This window comes from Hyalella azteca, unplaced genomic scaffold (genome assembly GCF_000764305.2).
Source record: "Hyalella azteca isolate HAZT.00-mixed unplaced genomic scaffold, Hazt_2.0.2 contig16805, whole genome shotgun sequence".
In the NCBI taxonomy this organism is placed as follows: Eukaryota; Metazoa; Arthropoda; class Malacostraca; order Amphipoda; family Hyalellidae; genus Hyalella; species Hyalella azteca.
The window spans coordinates 2,900-17,030 of record NW_025946613.1 but is presented as its reverse complement, the minus strand read 5'-3'; the positions used below and the strand labels follow the sequence as shown (position 1 = coordinate 17,030).

The 14,131-nt window shown below is 38.4% G+C and overlaps 2 protein-coding genes across 2 annotated transcripts in view; both read right to left on the bottom strand.

The window, feature by feature from the left end:
* The window catches only part of LOC108666177 (unconventional myosin-Vb), a 48,049-nt gene extending 45,408 nt beyond the window's left edge, over nucleotides 1-2,641 (bottom strand). The window contains 1 exon segment of the mRNA XM_047885047.1: nucleotides 2,514-2,641. Within this exon segment, the coding sequence (XP_047741003.1) occupies nucleotides 2,514-2,540 (27 nt within the window). The 5' untranslated portion in view covers nucleotides 2,541-2,641.
* Nucleotides 2,642-5,128: 2,487 nt separating this feature from the next.
* LOC108666182 (alpha-1,6-mannosyl-glycoprotein 2-beta-N-acetylglucosaminyltransferase) lies at nucleotides 5,129-13,454 on the bottom strand. The gene is made up of 11 exons (XM_018153007.2): nucleotides 13,141-13,454; nucleotides 12,793-12,951; nucleotides 11,542-11,685; nucleotides 11,100-11,197; nucleotides 10,280-10,381; nucleotides 9,734-9,932; nucleotides 9,309-9,386; nucleotides 8,220-8,356; nucleotides 7,317-7,446; nucleotides 6,484-6,837; nucleotides 5,129-6,248 (listed from the first exon to the last, which is right to left on the bottom strand). Exons 1-11 carry the CDS (start codon nucleotides 13,351-13,353, stop codon nucleotides 5,847-5,849), a joined length of 2,016 nt encoding a protein of 671 aa, XP_018008496.1. The 5' UTR covers nucleotides 13,354-13,454; the 3' UTR covers nucleotides 5,129-5,846.
* Nucleotides 13,455-14,131: the final 677 nt, after the last annotated feature.

Here is a 14,131-nt window from a genome sequence, read left to right as displayed (position 1 = left end):
GTCGGGCAGACGAGCAGCGTCTGGCGCCCAATCACGCGAGATATTATTTGTTGCAAGTGGCACGCAAAAGTCAACACTCAGTTGACATGCAATTATGTGGCAAAACTTGCTGCCATCTCGGAACATGTTCAAGAGGCAACGCCACTGGCACAAAATTATAACATGAAGCTAATTAAATTTCATTAATTAAATTTCAACCCAATCCCGGTTGGAATATAATTTACAATACTATCTCCTTGAACTGCCAATTTATAAATTATTATTTGTGTCGATACGCGCAGGAGCAAACCTTTCGTCGTAATAAAATATCAGTATGATATAATACGACGATGTTAGAGTTGTGTTATTCATAAGCGTGTTGGTATCAACAGACCAGACGTCATGACTCACGCTGCAGCTGGCAACATAACGCTAGTCACGTTACCCTGACTCATACCAAACAACGGCGATAACGCATGCAGCCTACATTACAACTACAGTCCCATGCAGGCCCCATGCCAAAGTGGTACATCCACTGCATGCAGGAACACCTGGCAGAGTACGATGCGTTGCTATGCATTGAGAACAAAGTAAATCTGAAACGCTGTCAGCTCAATATAATTGGAATTAGCAATAACGCACGACGCTGTAAACGAGTTTCAGAAATCGGCATTCGTGTGAGTTCATCCTTAGGACGATATTACAAATAGCTCTACACAAGAGCCTCAAACCGCCTTCTTACAAAGTTTTCCCGTCAGACAATTTAGTGTCGATCATAAAAACAATTGGGCCTTTCCTGAATCACATCAGCACAAGAATTGGCTGAGAAGAAAGTTCATCATCATAACACATGAATTAAAGGCAAGATAAATGGAGGGGCTGGAAATACTTATGGAAGAATAATTCAGATTATAAATTTGTTATGAGAGTGAACAAATATAAAATAAAAGTCCAAGGATTTCCTAGGGGTTAGATAGAACGTATTAATTGATTAAAATAAATTCATTATCAGTCTACTCAGAAACAATTTAGTTTTCTCACAAGTTTATTTAGTTTAAGAATTTCTCACAAGTTTTCATAAATTGACTGCTGGATCCTGAAAGACTTTTGACCATTAGAACTATTAGAATCAAATCAGTCTATTCTTTTAAGTCTCATATAGGTAGGTATACAAATCAAATAAAAACAATCAGAATCAGGGATTCTGCCCAATACTAGCTTGGCCTTATATACCATAGTCACCAAAAATGTACTGTATGCACCTTACAAACTGTCAGATCTTATAAAAATTTGCTCTGCTGAATGACTCTTGTTCGTAGTGCAAACCTGGGTCTATATACATAAAATTGAGGCAAATTGGGCACATTAGAAACTCGGCACTTTCAGCATGTTAAAAATGTACTTGAGACAACCTTAGATAAGTTTGTTAGGAAGTGACCAGGTCACAGGTGTGTAGGTGTGGTGCCTAGCCCATCCAAAAAGCCAAAATATGACATTAATGAAAGTTTAACCCATATAAACCAAGTTAACCAACTAAGGGTAGTGATAGTGATTAGTTCATTAAACACTTTTATCCAGGCATTAATGAACAATCACAATAATGAAACCAAAAAATACTGTTCCTAATTGAGTAATTGCCATTTGTTTTCTAGATTGCTACATAATAGCTAAAAAGCCAAGTTTTTTAACAAGATAGATAATTTTTTGCAAGGGCAGCAACATAAATGCTGAGAAAAAGTTAGTGGCTTAACTGGTATTAACAATAGAGTAGACCTTTTCCACACAATAATAGTACATAGGTTATAGGTAAAGGGAAATTTGAAATTACTACCTATCAAAATTATAGAAAACATTTCTAATATTGGTCATATCATATCATTGTAATGTTTAGTTTTCAATGCCTAAAAAGTTTTTTAGAACCTAACATGTTCAAGGTTAGTATCTTCAATCTGCAATCCAAGCATATTACAATTTAGCATACAGTTTAATCAAATTAGCCTAATGTTATTGTAGCCTATTGACAATTGACATCAAAAAAATTTTTATTATAATAATAAAAGCCTTTTTTTAAGGTAATGGCGAATTTACAATTAGAAGTAATCAACTAAACTTCTCAAGTAATCAACTTTACTGCTATTTCTATCTCTAAGTTTGGTTGAGACAGACAGTTTGAGTCAGTCAGTCAGTTCAAGTTGACAGTTGTCAGTTGAGATTTGAGAGCCTGCTTCTGCTTGAAGTTGATTGAACATGTCACATCGTCAAACGGTTATAGAGAATTTCAGGTGAAATAATTTTGACCTAATTATCAACAAAGAAATAGCAGTGCCACTGCTAAGCAGCAAACATTATGTGCATAGGAGTTTAGGGTAATTCAGAGTCCAGGCGAATCATCAGCATTTCACCGATTGCTTCAGTCAGATTTTTCATGCTGACTTTTTTCTGAAACGAGTCTAATTTTCTTACAGCCTTACAGAAGCTTAGACTTAAGACAAAAAACAGGATCATAATATACGTTCCAACTATTAAAAGGTTACCTTGACGTATAATTCCGTATATGACATCTTAAATATATTCACGGGACCACATTTCTGAGCTCTAGACTCCTATCTTACACAACCCTACTCCACTCATGCCTCATTGATACTGAAGTCATGAGTGTCAGTCGCTGTGTCGGCAGGCAGAATCAGAATGACGGATCACGGATGCCAGCACAGCTGTCAAAAAGTTCGATTTGACTCGTATGAAAGCATCAGTTTTTTTTCGATTTATTTTCCTATTAAAACACTGCGGTTATCTTTAGAACTCGAAAATTTTTTTGTGAATAAACACCATTCATATAACGAATTGTGTCTGTCCAATCGTGACGTTGCGGGATTTTACAAACAGCTGTTTCACACGGGTTATTTTAAAAGTATCTCAAACTTGACTCTTCTGACTCTCATCGGCGGGAAATTCGTATAAAATCCTGATTTCAAAAATCGTGCTTACAAAAGTTAGCTACGTAGTTTCTGTTGATATTTATTGTAATTTATGAACAAATAAATTTATGAAGAGCAGGTATTCTGTATGGCATTTCGCTGCTCTACTACGTTTATGTGATGAATCTTTTGCTAGAGGAGCATGCTGAGAGGCTGAAAGGTTAAAGATATATCCCGCTCTGTGCAAAAAATGTAAAATAGGTAAAAAAAATGTCTCCAGTGCGTGCCCTGTAATGACTGTATTCTACGCAATTGATTCCAATCTCATACTAAAGATTAAAATTTACCAAATTTAAAATTTGATACAAAGACTCTCAGTGCCCACGTGTCAAATTCAAAATAACATGTAATCGATTTTTCTCATAATAATAATAGCGGTTTCAGCGTTTATTAGGCCGTAGGCTTGTCGCCGATTCTTAACATCGCAGAACATTCACAGCATTTTGAGGTCTCGAACTCGCAACTCACTGCTACAATTCTGCTGTGCTTAACCACCCGCCCTCCTTGCCGATTCTGACCAGAAACTGGCGCACAGAGCTGGGATTGGGATGGAACCCGCGCCTCTCTAGTGCGTCAATCTTGGTACTCGGAACTGTAACCACTGGGCCACCCTGCCACACCACTGGGCCACCCTGCCATTTTCATTCATTCATTCACCCTGCCAATCATTTTCTCTAAACGGTCCTCTTCCGACCCCAATTAACATAATGACCTCCCGAATTTAACCACGGGAACTAGGGGTCGATATTGGTCTGAATTTTGGTCCTTAACCAGAGGAGACATTTTCATTGTGTGAACGAATTTTACACAGTTTGCCAATTCATGAAGGTCTTATTTTATGAATCGCAAGCAATATATTTGGGCAAACACTTCATAAGAAAATTGTGGGCAGTTCATCACCTGACAGCAAGGGTTGTCCAGAAATGTCGAGTCATTTTTTTAGTGACTTTGTCACTCAACATGAAAAATTCGCGCCCAGAAAAACATTGGATCATCACTTCATTGGGTCTTAGTGTAAATGACAGAAGCACCGTTGGCAGGATAACAAGTAAAGCACCACGTTTAAGATATATTTCTTATGGTGTACTTGCTACATAATTCATTAGAAAAGTTCTTACGTTTAAAAAGTTCTTAGCAGTTAAGCTAACCTTTACCCCGGGTTGATAATTTCTTAATCCTGTTATTCAAGTCCCGTCCTTTCCGTAACCCATAATCTAATTAATAATAAAGCTTATGTATTCTTATGATATAAAGACCTCTTCAAACACATATTTAACGTAGAATATATTACTCCCGTTCGACTCTGCAAACTGCAAAATCAAATTTGAAATTTAATCCTATAATTTCTCCCAATCATTTTTTCTACCACTAAGGATAAAATTTTAAGTCCAAGCAATAGCCACGAGTATCGTGGCCACACGTTGAACAGCCCTTGAATATTTATGGAGCCAGGCTTCAAACACACACTCGCAAACTTTGACAAATATACACATGATTAACGAGGTATTACCGCAGCCGAGTAAACTCGTACCACAGCGAATGTTTCAGCATCATTCTTGCCCGTTGTTCGTATTGGGCTAGACGAACATGGATATCTGTAACTGAAGTGCGCACAAGAAAGCCTGCGTTGCTTTAGTAATACTGATAACAACTTAGAACTATATTGAACTAAAATTATAATCTGAGTTCAGTGTCTAATACTGCTTATACATGAAATTCGAACTAGAACCTAACCATGTATCTTGAATAAGACGTTAAATATAGAGGAAAAAATACATACGTGGATAGCAGACTCATTTTTCATAGCCGAAAGAGACAAAAGATTTGAAAAAACAAACCATGCCACGGTAAAGAAACGCAATTTGTCCTCTATTTACAGAAAGTAACTCTACTTACGAGGCATTACCTAGCATTTACAACGGCTCGAGTATCCGTCTGATCAATGGTTAAACACTTTAATTCATAATAGGGAGAAACACACTTACATTTTAATAAGAGGTACGCTCCATCACGCTTTGAAGGAATTGTAATGGTGCTTTTTACACACAGCTGCCCACATTAATGGCTACAGATGTACAGAGAGTCAGAGACGATTAAAAGTTAACAGGTACACACGTGTAAAAATACAAACTAATATAACGACACCAAAATATTCAATCAAAAACTGGTTAGAGTGGATGCAAAACCCATGTAAAAAACATGCGCAGGACTAGAAAAAGTCAAATTACCTAAATTAATGAGAAATGACGCAATTAATTATTGTACAAAGAAATTAGAATAAACATGAAATGAGACGGTCCTTCATCACGTAAGCAACAAGATCAGATGTACAAGTCACTGAGTAAAAAAATAAAATGCAGCTGCGACTATAGCAAGCTTCAACCTAGTTTTTATGCAGAAAATAATATTCCTGCAGCGAGATATGAAGAGAAAAATCGATCTGGCGAAATTACCAGAACTTTAGTGCAAGGATCTGGATATAATTTGCGGCGCAACCATCAAGAGGAATTAAAAATTTTAAGTGTCTTTTAGATCTAAGATTTCGAATGAAAGACATAAAACACGAGAACAAAAGAAATAAAATTAAATCTCGAGTAATGAATTTACTACATATTCAGGAAATATCAAAAATTCTCATTATTATTATTCAACGAAGCAGTTATCGTGGCGCCTGGTTCAAGCGAACTTCGAGGGCACGTCACACATAAGTTTAATATCAAGTGAAGAATAAAAAGACAGGAGAAAGAATGAGAACGGATAAAAACGACTAATAATAATAGAAAATGAAAATGAGTTTTGTCCATGCATATGTGAAGCGTGTTATTCGGCAAATCTATTTCCAAAGAAGCATGGCAAAACAGTGAGAGGAAAATATGGCAAAATAGACTATCAAGATATGCTGCGCCTGTGCATACGAAGATCTCGGCCTTCCTCGTACGTGATGACTTGATCGCTGTCGTCGACCTCTTTGGCAGCGATCGGGTGACCACGACGCAGAAGCTCAGATTCAGACCCGATCGCAGGATGGTGCAGGTTTAGTGCGATGCTGTGAACTTGCTGCACCAAAGGCATTCCAGGCGCTGAGGCCTCGTGGCTCAGACTCTGAAGCGACAGGGATGCGGGATCTAGGGGGTCGTGCCTGTGGTGACTCGGGTTCAGGGGATGTCGTGGGTCGAGGTAGTGAGGCACAGCAGCTGCAACGTCAGAGCCGTCGTCGGTAGAGCCGTCATACGACACGGTGATGACCTGCGGCTGCCGCATCACGCTCGACACTCGTGCAACAAATCCTCGCTGAAATTGGTAATCTTATCAACACATAGTATCTACGAGTATATATAAACAAGTGGTCACTTTTGGTTTCGAATTAGAGATAGAATCAAAACTCGGGTCTTATACGTCTGCAAAAAACACTATAACTACTATAGGTACTCAGACACATTCAACATTCCAACCAGAAGTTAAGATTATCGTGACCTGAAGCACGAAATTTTAATGACGTCTAAAATACCGGCAATGATATTTATACCTCAGCTAAGTAAGGCTTATCCCGAGATGATGACCGAGCAGCTTTCCCGTGTTGGTAAATTGCAGGTTTCTCCTTAAAGCCGCCACCTTCGCTCAAGTGTGGGTTCTTGTCTCGCGATGATTTTCCGGTCCTGGGGAGAATATCAGGGAAGACGTTGTCTTTTGGAGGTCGCTGAGAGGTGCTATTGGTGCGGTGGATAGGAGCTCCCAGGGTGCGGTTACGGGGCGCGGGCCGCTCAGGAGGACTAGGTTCCTGCACCAGAGGGCTGAACAGCCCCGTCGACGTCAGGAACGCCTTGCACAGCTCCTGGTCTCGGTGGTCGCCCCACCCGCCGTTCCCTTTGTGCTTTTTTATCTACAAATGTAATACATCACCACGTTATATGATCGAGTTACAACTTTATTAATTTCAAGCATTAATGTCACTTCATTGCCTTGATCGTGAATTAATTATAGTTTAATCATGTAGAAACAACTCTTGCCCGTTGCTTTTTAACTTTTGCATTGATGATTGAAATTGTTTCTGAGGCGCATTTAGGAGAATAAAAACAAATTCTCTTAGAATTTTTGCTGATTGATGCATAGTTTCAACATTAAAGATTCCATGATTGTTCTTATTTTCTTCGTGATAATGAAAACAGTGCCCTAGATTCGTACATTTCTGTCTTTTTAATACTATAACTATGGTAACTTGTTGAAACATCAATCAATTGCTGCACAAGCATATTGTTATTGTAATCGAGCTTGTGTGCGAGAAGGAATTTATTAACGTTTACTCTATTGCAAGTTTTGCAGAAACATGAATATTTGAAACAAATATTAGTAATACGGGACCTTTTTAGGTGGCGCCTGCATGATGATGAGCTTAAGAGGGAACAAAGCTCGTCGTCCGCTCTGCAGAGTGCGGTACACTTTGTTCAGCACCAGCTTGCTGCTGCAGTCCTTCTTCTTATGATGCACGCCACTGCAATTTAGTGAACCAACATATTCAGTAAACCATTACAACATTGTAAATCGATTTAAAATGTGATGGAGAAACAACGGAGATGATGATCGAAATAACGAAACAAATCTCACCCCCCAAATATGCGAGAGACAGCCTGCTCTTTCACTGACTATGATCATACACTCGTGTGTGATGCTACATGCGAAACATACCTGTAAATTTAAACTAATGAATCACGTTGTAATTAAAAACCAATAAAAGGATTGTCCATGCGTAATTTGTTATCGAAATAACATGTAAGAAAACAGAAAATCTTACTAAATATAGAGTAAATCTCAATGAAGGATCAAAAGCATCATGGAAGTTAATAATCATACAGTTAAAAATAAATTAAATCAAATAAAGACGATTCCCGTGGGAAATGAGTACAATCATCATAGTTGGACAAGGAAAATAAACATTTGGGAGAATTAAGTAGTGCAAAATAATAAAAATATAAAAATAAGCAGTCAGCCAGAACACACAAAGACGCTATTGCACAATACAAATAAAATTCAGGTTAACCAGCCGTAAAACCCGGCGTGACTTTAAGGATAACAAAATTAAGAAGCAGAGCAGAGTCCCTCAGCTGATGAAAAGGAAATTTAATGGTGGCTCAGAAGACATTAGGAAAAATATGCAATAAAACGCTGCGAAATGAAAAAAATGCCTCCAATTAAAGTCGGGACCAAGATGAAGTGTAAATAACATAAAGGAGTCGGAACGTGGGGGCCAGGCGAGGATGGCCTCACCATTCTCCTATATGGAAGACCCTGGGGGCCCTGAGTACCATGGTGTGCAGACGTTGCTGGAGACACGTGTTGCTCACGTGCTGTAGCGACCAGTCCCAGTTGTAGTCGTCGTGCGTGCAGAAGCCCACGCCGCACGCCTGTGTACGAGGCACCAACACGACAGCGACGACACGTGCAGCGTTGAAGGGGAAACAAGGATTTGCGAGCCGCGGGACAGGGAAGGTGCAGGTGTATTAGATATGTGATGAAGTACAGGACGCAAGGTGGAGGTATATTAATAACGCGAATGACTGGTAAGAAAAGCAATATAAGCAGATGCCAGCACGGGGTGGGCAAGATGTGGGGGAATTGGTTGAGCAGATGCTATGACATTAAGGATGGATAGGAGGTATATTAGAAGAGTGAAAGAATGGTAAGAAAAGCAATATAAGCAGATGCCAGCACTGGGTGGGCAAGATGTGGGGTATTTGGTTGAGCAGATGCTATGACATTAAGGATGGATAGGAGGTATATTAGAAGAGTGAAAGAATGGTGAGGAAAGCAATATAAGGAGATGCCAGCGCGGGGTGGGCAAGGTGCAGGAGTAATGGTAGAGGATATGCAATTCAATTCAGGATGGAAGGTGAAGTTTATTAGAAGATGTGGATGATTGGAAAGGGAAGCAATAGAAAGGAGAGGCAGCACGGGATAAGGGAGGTGAGGAGGGAAATAGTAATGGGTATGCAATCAATTACAGGATGAGGGGTGGAGGACTATGAGGAGTTGTAAAGACAGGAAAGCAACAGAATAAGGCAGCAGCACGGGTTGGGCACAGGTCCAGATCAGCAAGTAAAAGCCACGATAGAAAACAGTAACCGAAGCTCAGGCATAACGGTAGACTTAAGTCATGATAAAAAGGCAGAAATACCCACTAAGTTTTCCAATAATTTGACCAGGCATCCCAGGACTTCAAGATTTAGTTAAAGAGAGATTAGCATGTTGCGATGTCACTTCACTAAGACACAAATAATGAGTAATCCTAATGTCCGTAAACTTTCAAGCAATTGAAAAGCCAGAAAAGAGACGAAAGGGACAAAAATTGAGTCTTACCTTTATTTTCTGCCAGGTGGTGCGGTTGAATGCAAACCCCATGTTGTGCTTAGACGACAGCCAGGGCGAAACTTCCACCTGAGCTCACAAGAAAATGCACAAAAACTTGATGATTTAAACAGATGCAACTTATGATTTAGATATTATTACACCTCATAAACAAACATGTGCGTTCCAGAAGCATCAGCATTAACTTCTGAAAACTCAATCGAGCCTTGATTCATATGTTTACCGACATGTATTGATAAGTAACACAAGGCAGCCAAACACATGCAATACTTGTTCAACTTTTCAAGCAAATTTCCTAGTGTAGGCTGTTAGCAGCCGGCATATAAATTAAAACCAAAAAACATGCATAAATATCCAAGGTAGGGCATGAATAAAAATGTATGTAGGTCGACCGGGGTGAGCATAAGTGAGCTCACCTTCTTAGCATCGCCAGGCCAGTTGTAGTTCTTCAGGTAATTGCCCAGCGTGAGGAGACTGCAGTGAGGACAAGCGTGAGGCAGGGCGGCCGAGAGCAGCGTCAGCATGTGCAGCAGGTCCTCGCTCACGTAATGATCTTCTTCTAAGAACAGCACCAAGCCGGAGTGGTTGAGTGGCGTCAAAACCGCATCAAATACTCTGCAATAATACATGGATTAAAGCACCACTGGATTAACTGCTAAAAAATGGATGAGATATGACCATATTCATGTAAAACGTTAAGTGACAATAGCTATTAAAAAAATATAACTCAGTACTCACTGCAGTGAGTGACAGAGCGCGCATTTTCTCGTTGACAAAAACTAAGTCACAGACGGACAGACAGACGGACAGACAGACGGACGGACATGATGAGCACAATATGGCATTTTTTCCATAAATGAGAAAATGCGCTAAAAAGGCAAACAAAGAATCGTCTGAGCTAGATTTTAGACTGACTTATTAAAGGCAAACAAAGGAACGTCTGAGCTAGATTATAGACTGACTTATTAGCTTTCCACCACCAGTGGTTCTTGGTTTGCGTGTAGCGTGGCTCTCGGTAGTGGCCGTACAGGTCTGGGTTGCCCCGACACTGCAACTCTTTTGCTCTGAAAAGTGCATAGTAAGAAAATTATTTGGAAACACACCACATTGTGTCATTCAAGAAGTTTCAGTTTTATAATATCTAAACGCAGTTGTGATAAAATGCAATTGAGAGTAATAATTCAAGTCAAACCATGGGTGAAGACCAAGAATTTATATCACAAAATAAATTTACAAGGTATTTCTTCCTGGGCTTGACTAAGAAGAAGCTGCAGAGACAAATTACTCCTGCATGATGTTCATTATTGAAGTAATCCAAAAACAGTACAAGTTGATAATTTCTCACAGTTAGTTTCTATATTTATTTAACTAACGAGTGAGAAAGTTCTGGGCACAAGCATTTCATTCAAAGCTGCAAAATAACAAAACTTGTTAGCAAGACAAAATTTCTATCTTCTTGCAACATAGTATTGTGCAGAGAGCCCGAATGAGATTTGGCATTTAAATCTTCAATAATGAACTCATGACGTAACAATCGCTCAAATTGCAAATCAACAATGAATTAAAAAGCAATGAAAATAGGTTAATTTTAGTGGCCATCTAATGAAATTGCAGCATATACTCTGATTCATTGTATTGATCTGATATATACCTGACTAGTATTATTTTCAACCTCATTTGACTGTCAGAAATTTTCCATTCTACCCTGAATTATATTGCATGCTAGGTTTTGTTGATGTGTGTAATTAAATTTATCACAATAAACTTAAGAGGAAGCTTTACATCTTGCGGTCGGTGTCACGAGGGCAGTCGCCTGGTGAGTGCCCAGGGAAGCTGGTAGGATGGAGCTGCAGTGTGTGAGGGTAGAACACTTGCAATACCTTACAGAAAAAAAATAAAATATAGAAATTTCATTAATTGAAAGTTAAAATTTTAAGCTAAAGTGACGCAATTAAAGTTCAAGTGACAACAGGACCTTGGTTCATGAGCAAATATATTGGTTATTTAACACATTGACCTTGAAGTGGTACATACGTGGGCCACAAAGTGTAGGTATCTACCTATTTCTCCAGGACATAGTGGTGCAGAAATAACATCTTGAGGAAACAGTTGTTACAAAGCAAAAAAATATTTCCGAGATCTCAATACCATAATTATTACAAGATTCACCACAAATGAGGTCAATAATGATGGATGATCACATGAGTCATCACACAAAACTCACCATACAGAAGTCAATGTTCATTATCAGCTGATTGATGGCTTCATCATAGAAGTCATGTGAGAAAATGAGGAGCACCGAGTCAATACCCCGCACCTCTGCTAAGGACACAATCAGATGACGCAAGTAGTTCAGGCGATTGTGCACCTGTAGATAAAAACATTTGAAGCTGAACATGAATGATGTCAATTGAATTAATAGCAATGAAATCAAGTTAGTAAGATACACTTCTGCATATCCTTCAGTCAGAGAGCATTAAAGCAATCTAATGTTGGGAACATTGATGACAACTTTTTTATTGCATTAGTTAATGCTTCAAAAACTTGTCCTAATTTCCCATTATGCTTATCAAACACCACTATTTAATTACAGAACCATAAACAAATGTGATCTTCAAAAACAAAAAAAAATGCTTGTCAAAAGTAAAATATGAAACTAGCACCTTTGCAAATTGAAGACCTGGGGCCAGATAATCAAAACATCACCAAGTACACATATGTAGTGACTTACATGCTGCGTAACTAGGTACGGTACTGCTGTGAAGACGTAACTCTAGTGGTGTTATTATAGAAACATTTGCGCGGGAAGCTATGTACAAGAAGTTGTATGTAACTACACCTGCTTAGAGGTGTCATAAAGGTAGTTACATACAAATTTCGAATGGGCCAAGCAATTGGTAATCATTTAGTTACTAGTGTCTAGACTGTAGTATTTTACTAATGTATAGACTCTGGTATCATTTCAATGTAAATCTTCTAATTTTTATTTAGAAAAATATTTTTCCTACATCTGAGGAATTATATTAGTAATGCATCTCATAAATTTTTTCTCTGTACATGTCAATAGAAAATGAGTAATTAGTGGAGCTAAACAATGAATAGATTATAAATATTAATCTATAATTGATAGTAGATATAAATGGATATATAATAGGTATATATTAATCAATAATACCTGTTTTTCAATCTTGAAATGGCATTTGTCATTGATTTTTTTAGAGTAAAGGCATCTAGGATTCTTTAAAAAAGCTAAAAATGTTAACTAAACTAACTGGAAACAGAAGTGTGGCGTTATATGACACATGATACAAACAATGGATGTAAGCGAGCTTCTGATTGGCTGATGTGCAACCAAGTTTGATAATAGCTACTTGGATATTAAGGTGTACTTAAGCAAAACACATATCTTTTGTGCCCAAGTATAAAAAGTTAAAGTTTTGATAATCTGGCCCCAGAGAAGTGCATCACCACTCACCTGAATGACAATGACAACAGTGTTGGGCTGAACAGGACCAAAAACCTCTACATTTTGAATGCTTTCAGACCCAGCAAATTCTGTGATATGCTCCCAGATCTCCCATATCTTGTCTGCAGGCAGCGATATAGTGGTTGACACTTCAGGCACAGATGACAGCTAAAAAAATGTGTTGAAAATATTTGAGTTTGTAATGAGAAATTATTTAAGTGTATGAACAATTATAATTTCAAATATATCCATGTGCAATGGGGAATCTAGATATATATTGACTCTTACTGGATGCCATTTAATCACAAGTTATATGAAATCAAAACAAAGACCAATAGAAGATGGCACTCAACAAACCTTTTGCATGAGCACATGCAGAGGCATGTGCAGAAATCCCTTGAGACTGGGGTCAGGCTCTAATGATTCATGATCAGCAGTAGCAGGAGGATCATGAGGCAGAGAAGGTAATGCCAGCTGAATCCATGCAATGCTTAGCACAACTACGACCACAATGATGCGCACACCACGCTTTACACCACCAGTCCGCATGGTAACTTTCCTAATTAGCATACAAACATGGCAAACTGGCTGTCAATGTCCAACATTGTTCCTCAGATGGTAAGTGGCAATGAAGGGGAATATTCATTCACAGGATGCACGCTGCAGCACACATATATTGCTCTAGAACAGGTTAGGATTTTGTTACATTATAATATTTAAAAAAATTATTGATACTTATATAAATTGTAAAGTAACATCAAATGGGGTAATAACGGACGGGCGGGTAAACTGAGACAGTCCTCTAGGCTCTACCAGTGACAACAGCGTAAAAATGTTATAGTAGCAACTAGCAACATTAATTTAATTATTGCAAAGCTAAAATAAGTATCAAAAAATTCAACATTTTTCTTATCTATATAGCATAAAGGGAGTTAAGAAATCATATATTTACTAGGGTAAACGTGGTATATTCCAACACTTTAAGGACGTAGCAAAAAATGAATGGCTATAAAAAAATCACCGTACGTGCAACTCGAGTTCTGTTTGCTTTACGTCACTCTCCAAACACCGCACTACACGCCAGCAACAATGAAATGTCACAAAATGTTGCCATATTTATTTAAAAGCCTTTAGAATGCTAACCTACCAAATCCATATATTCAGACACAATGCAACACTGTGTGACTAAATTCGGCATTTTGTGAGACTAATTCCGGCTGCGCTTCAAACTCTACTAATTTGTAATTCCGACACTCTTGTGTTTAAATTCTGATTGCTGTGTGAGCTGTATTGGAATACAACACAGCTTGGAATTAGAACACCATTGAATATTGAACACTACTTATTT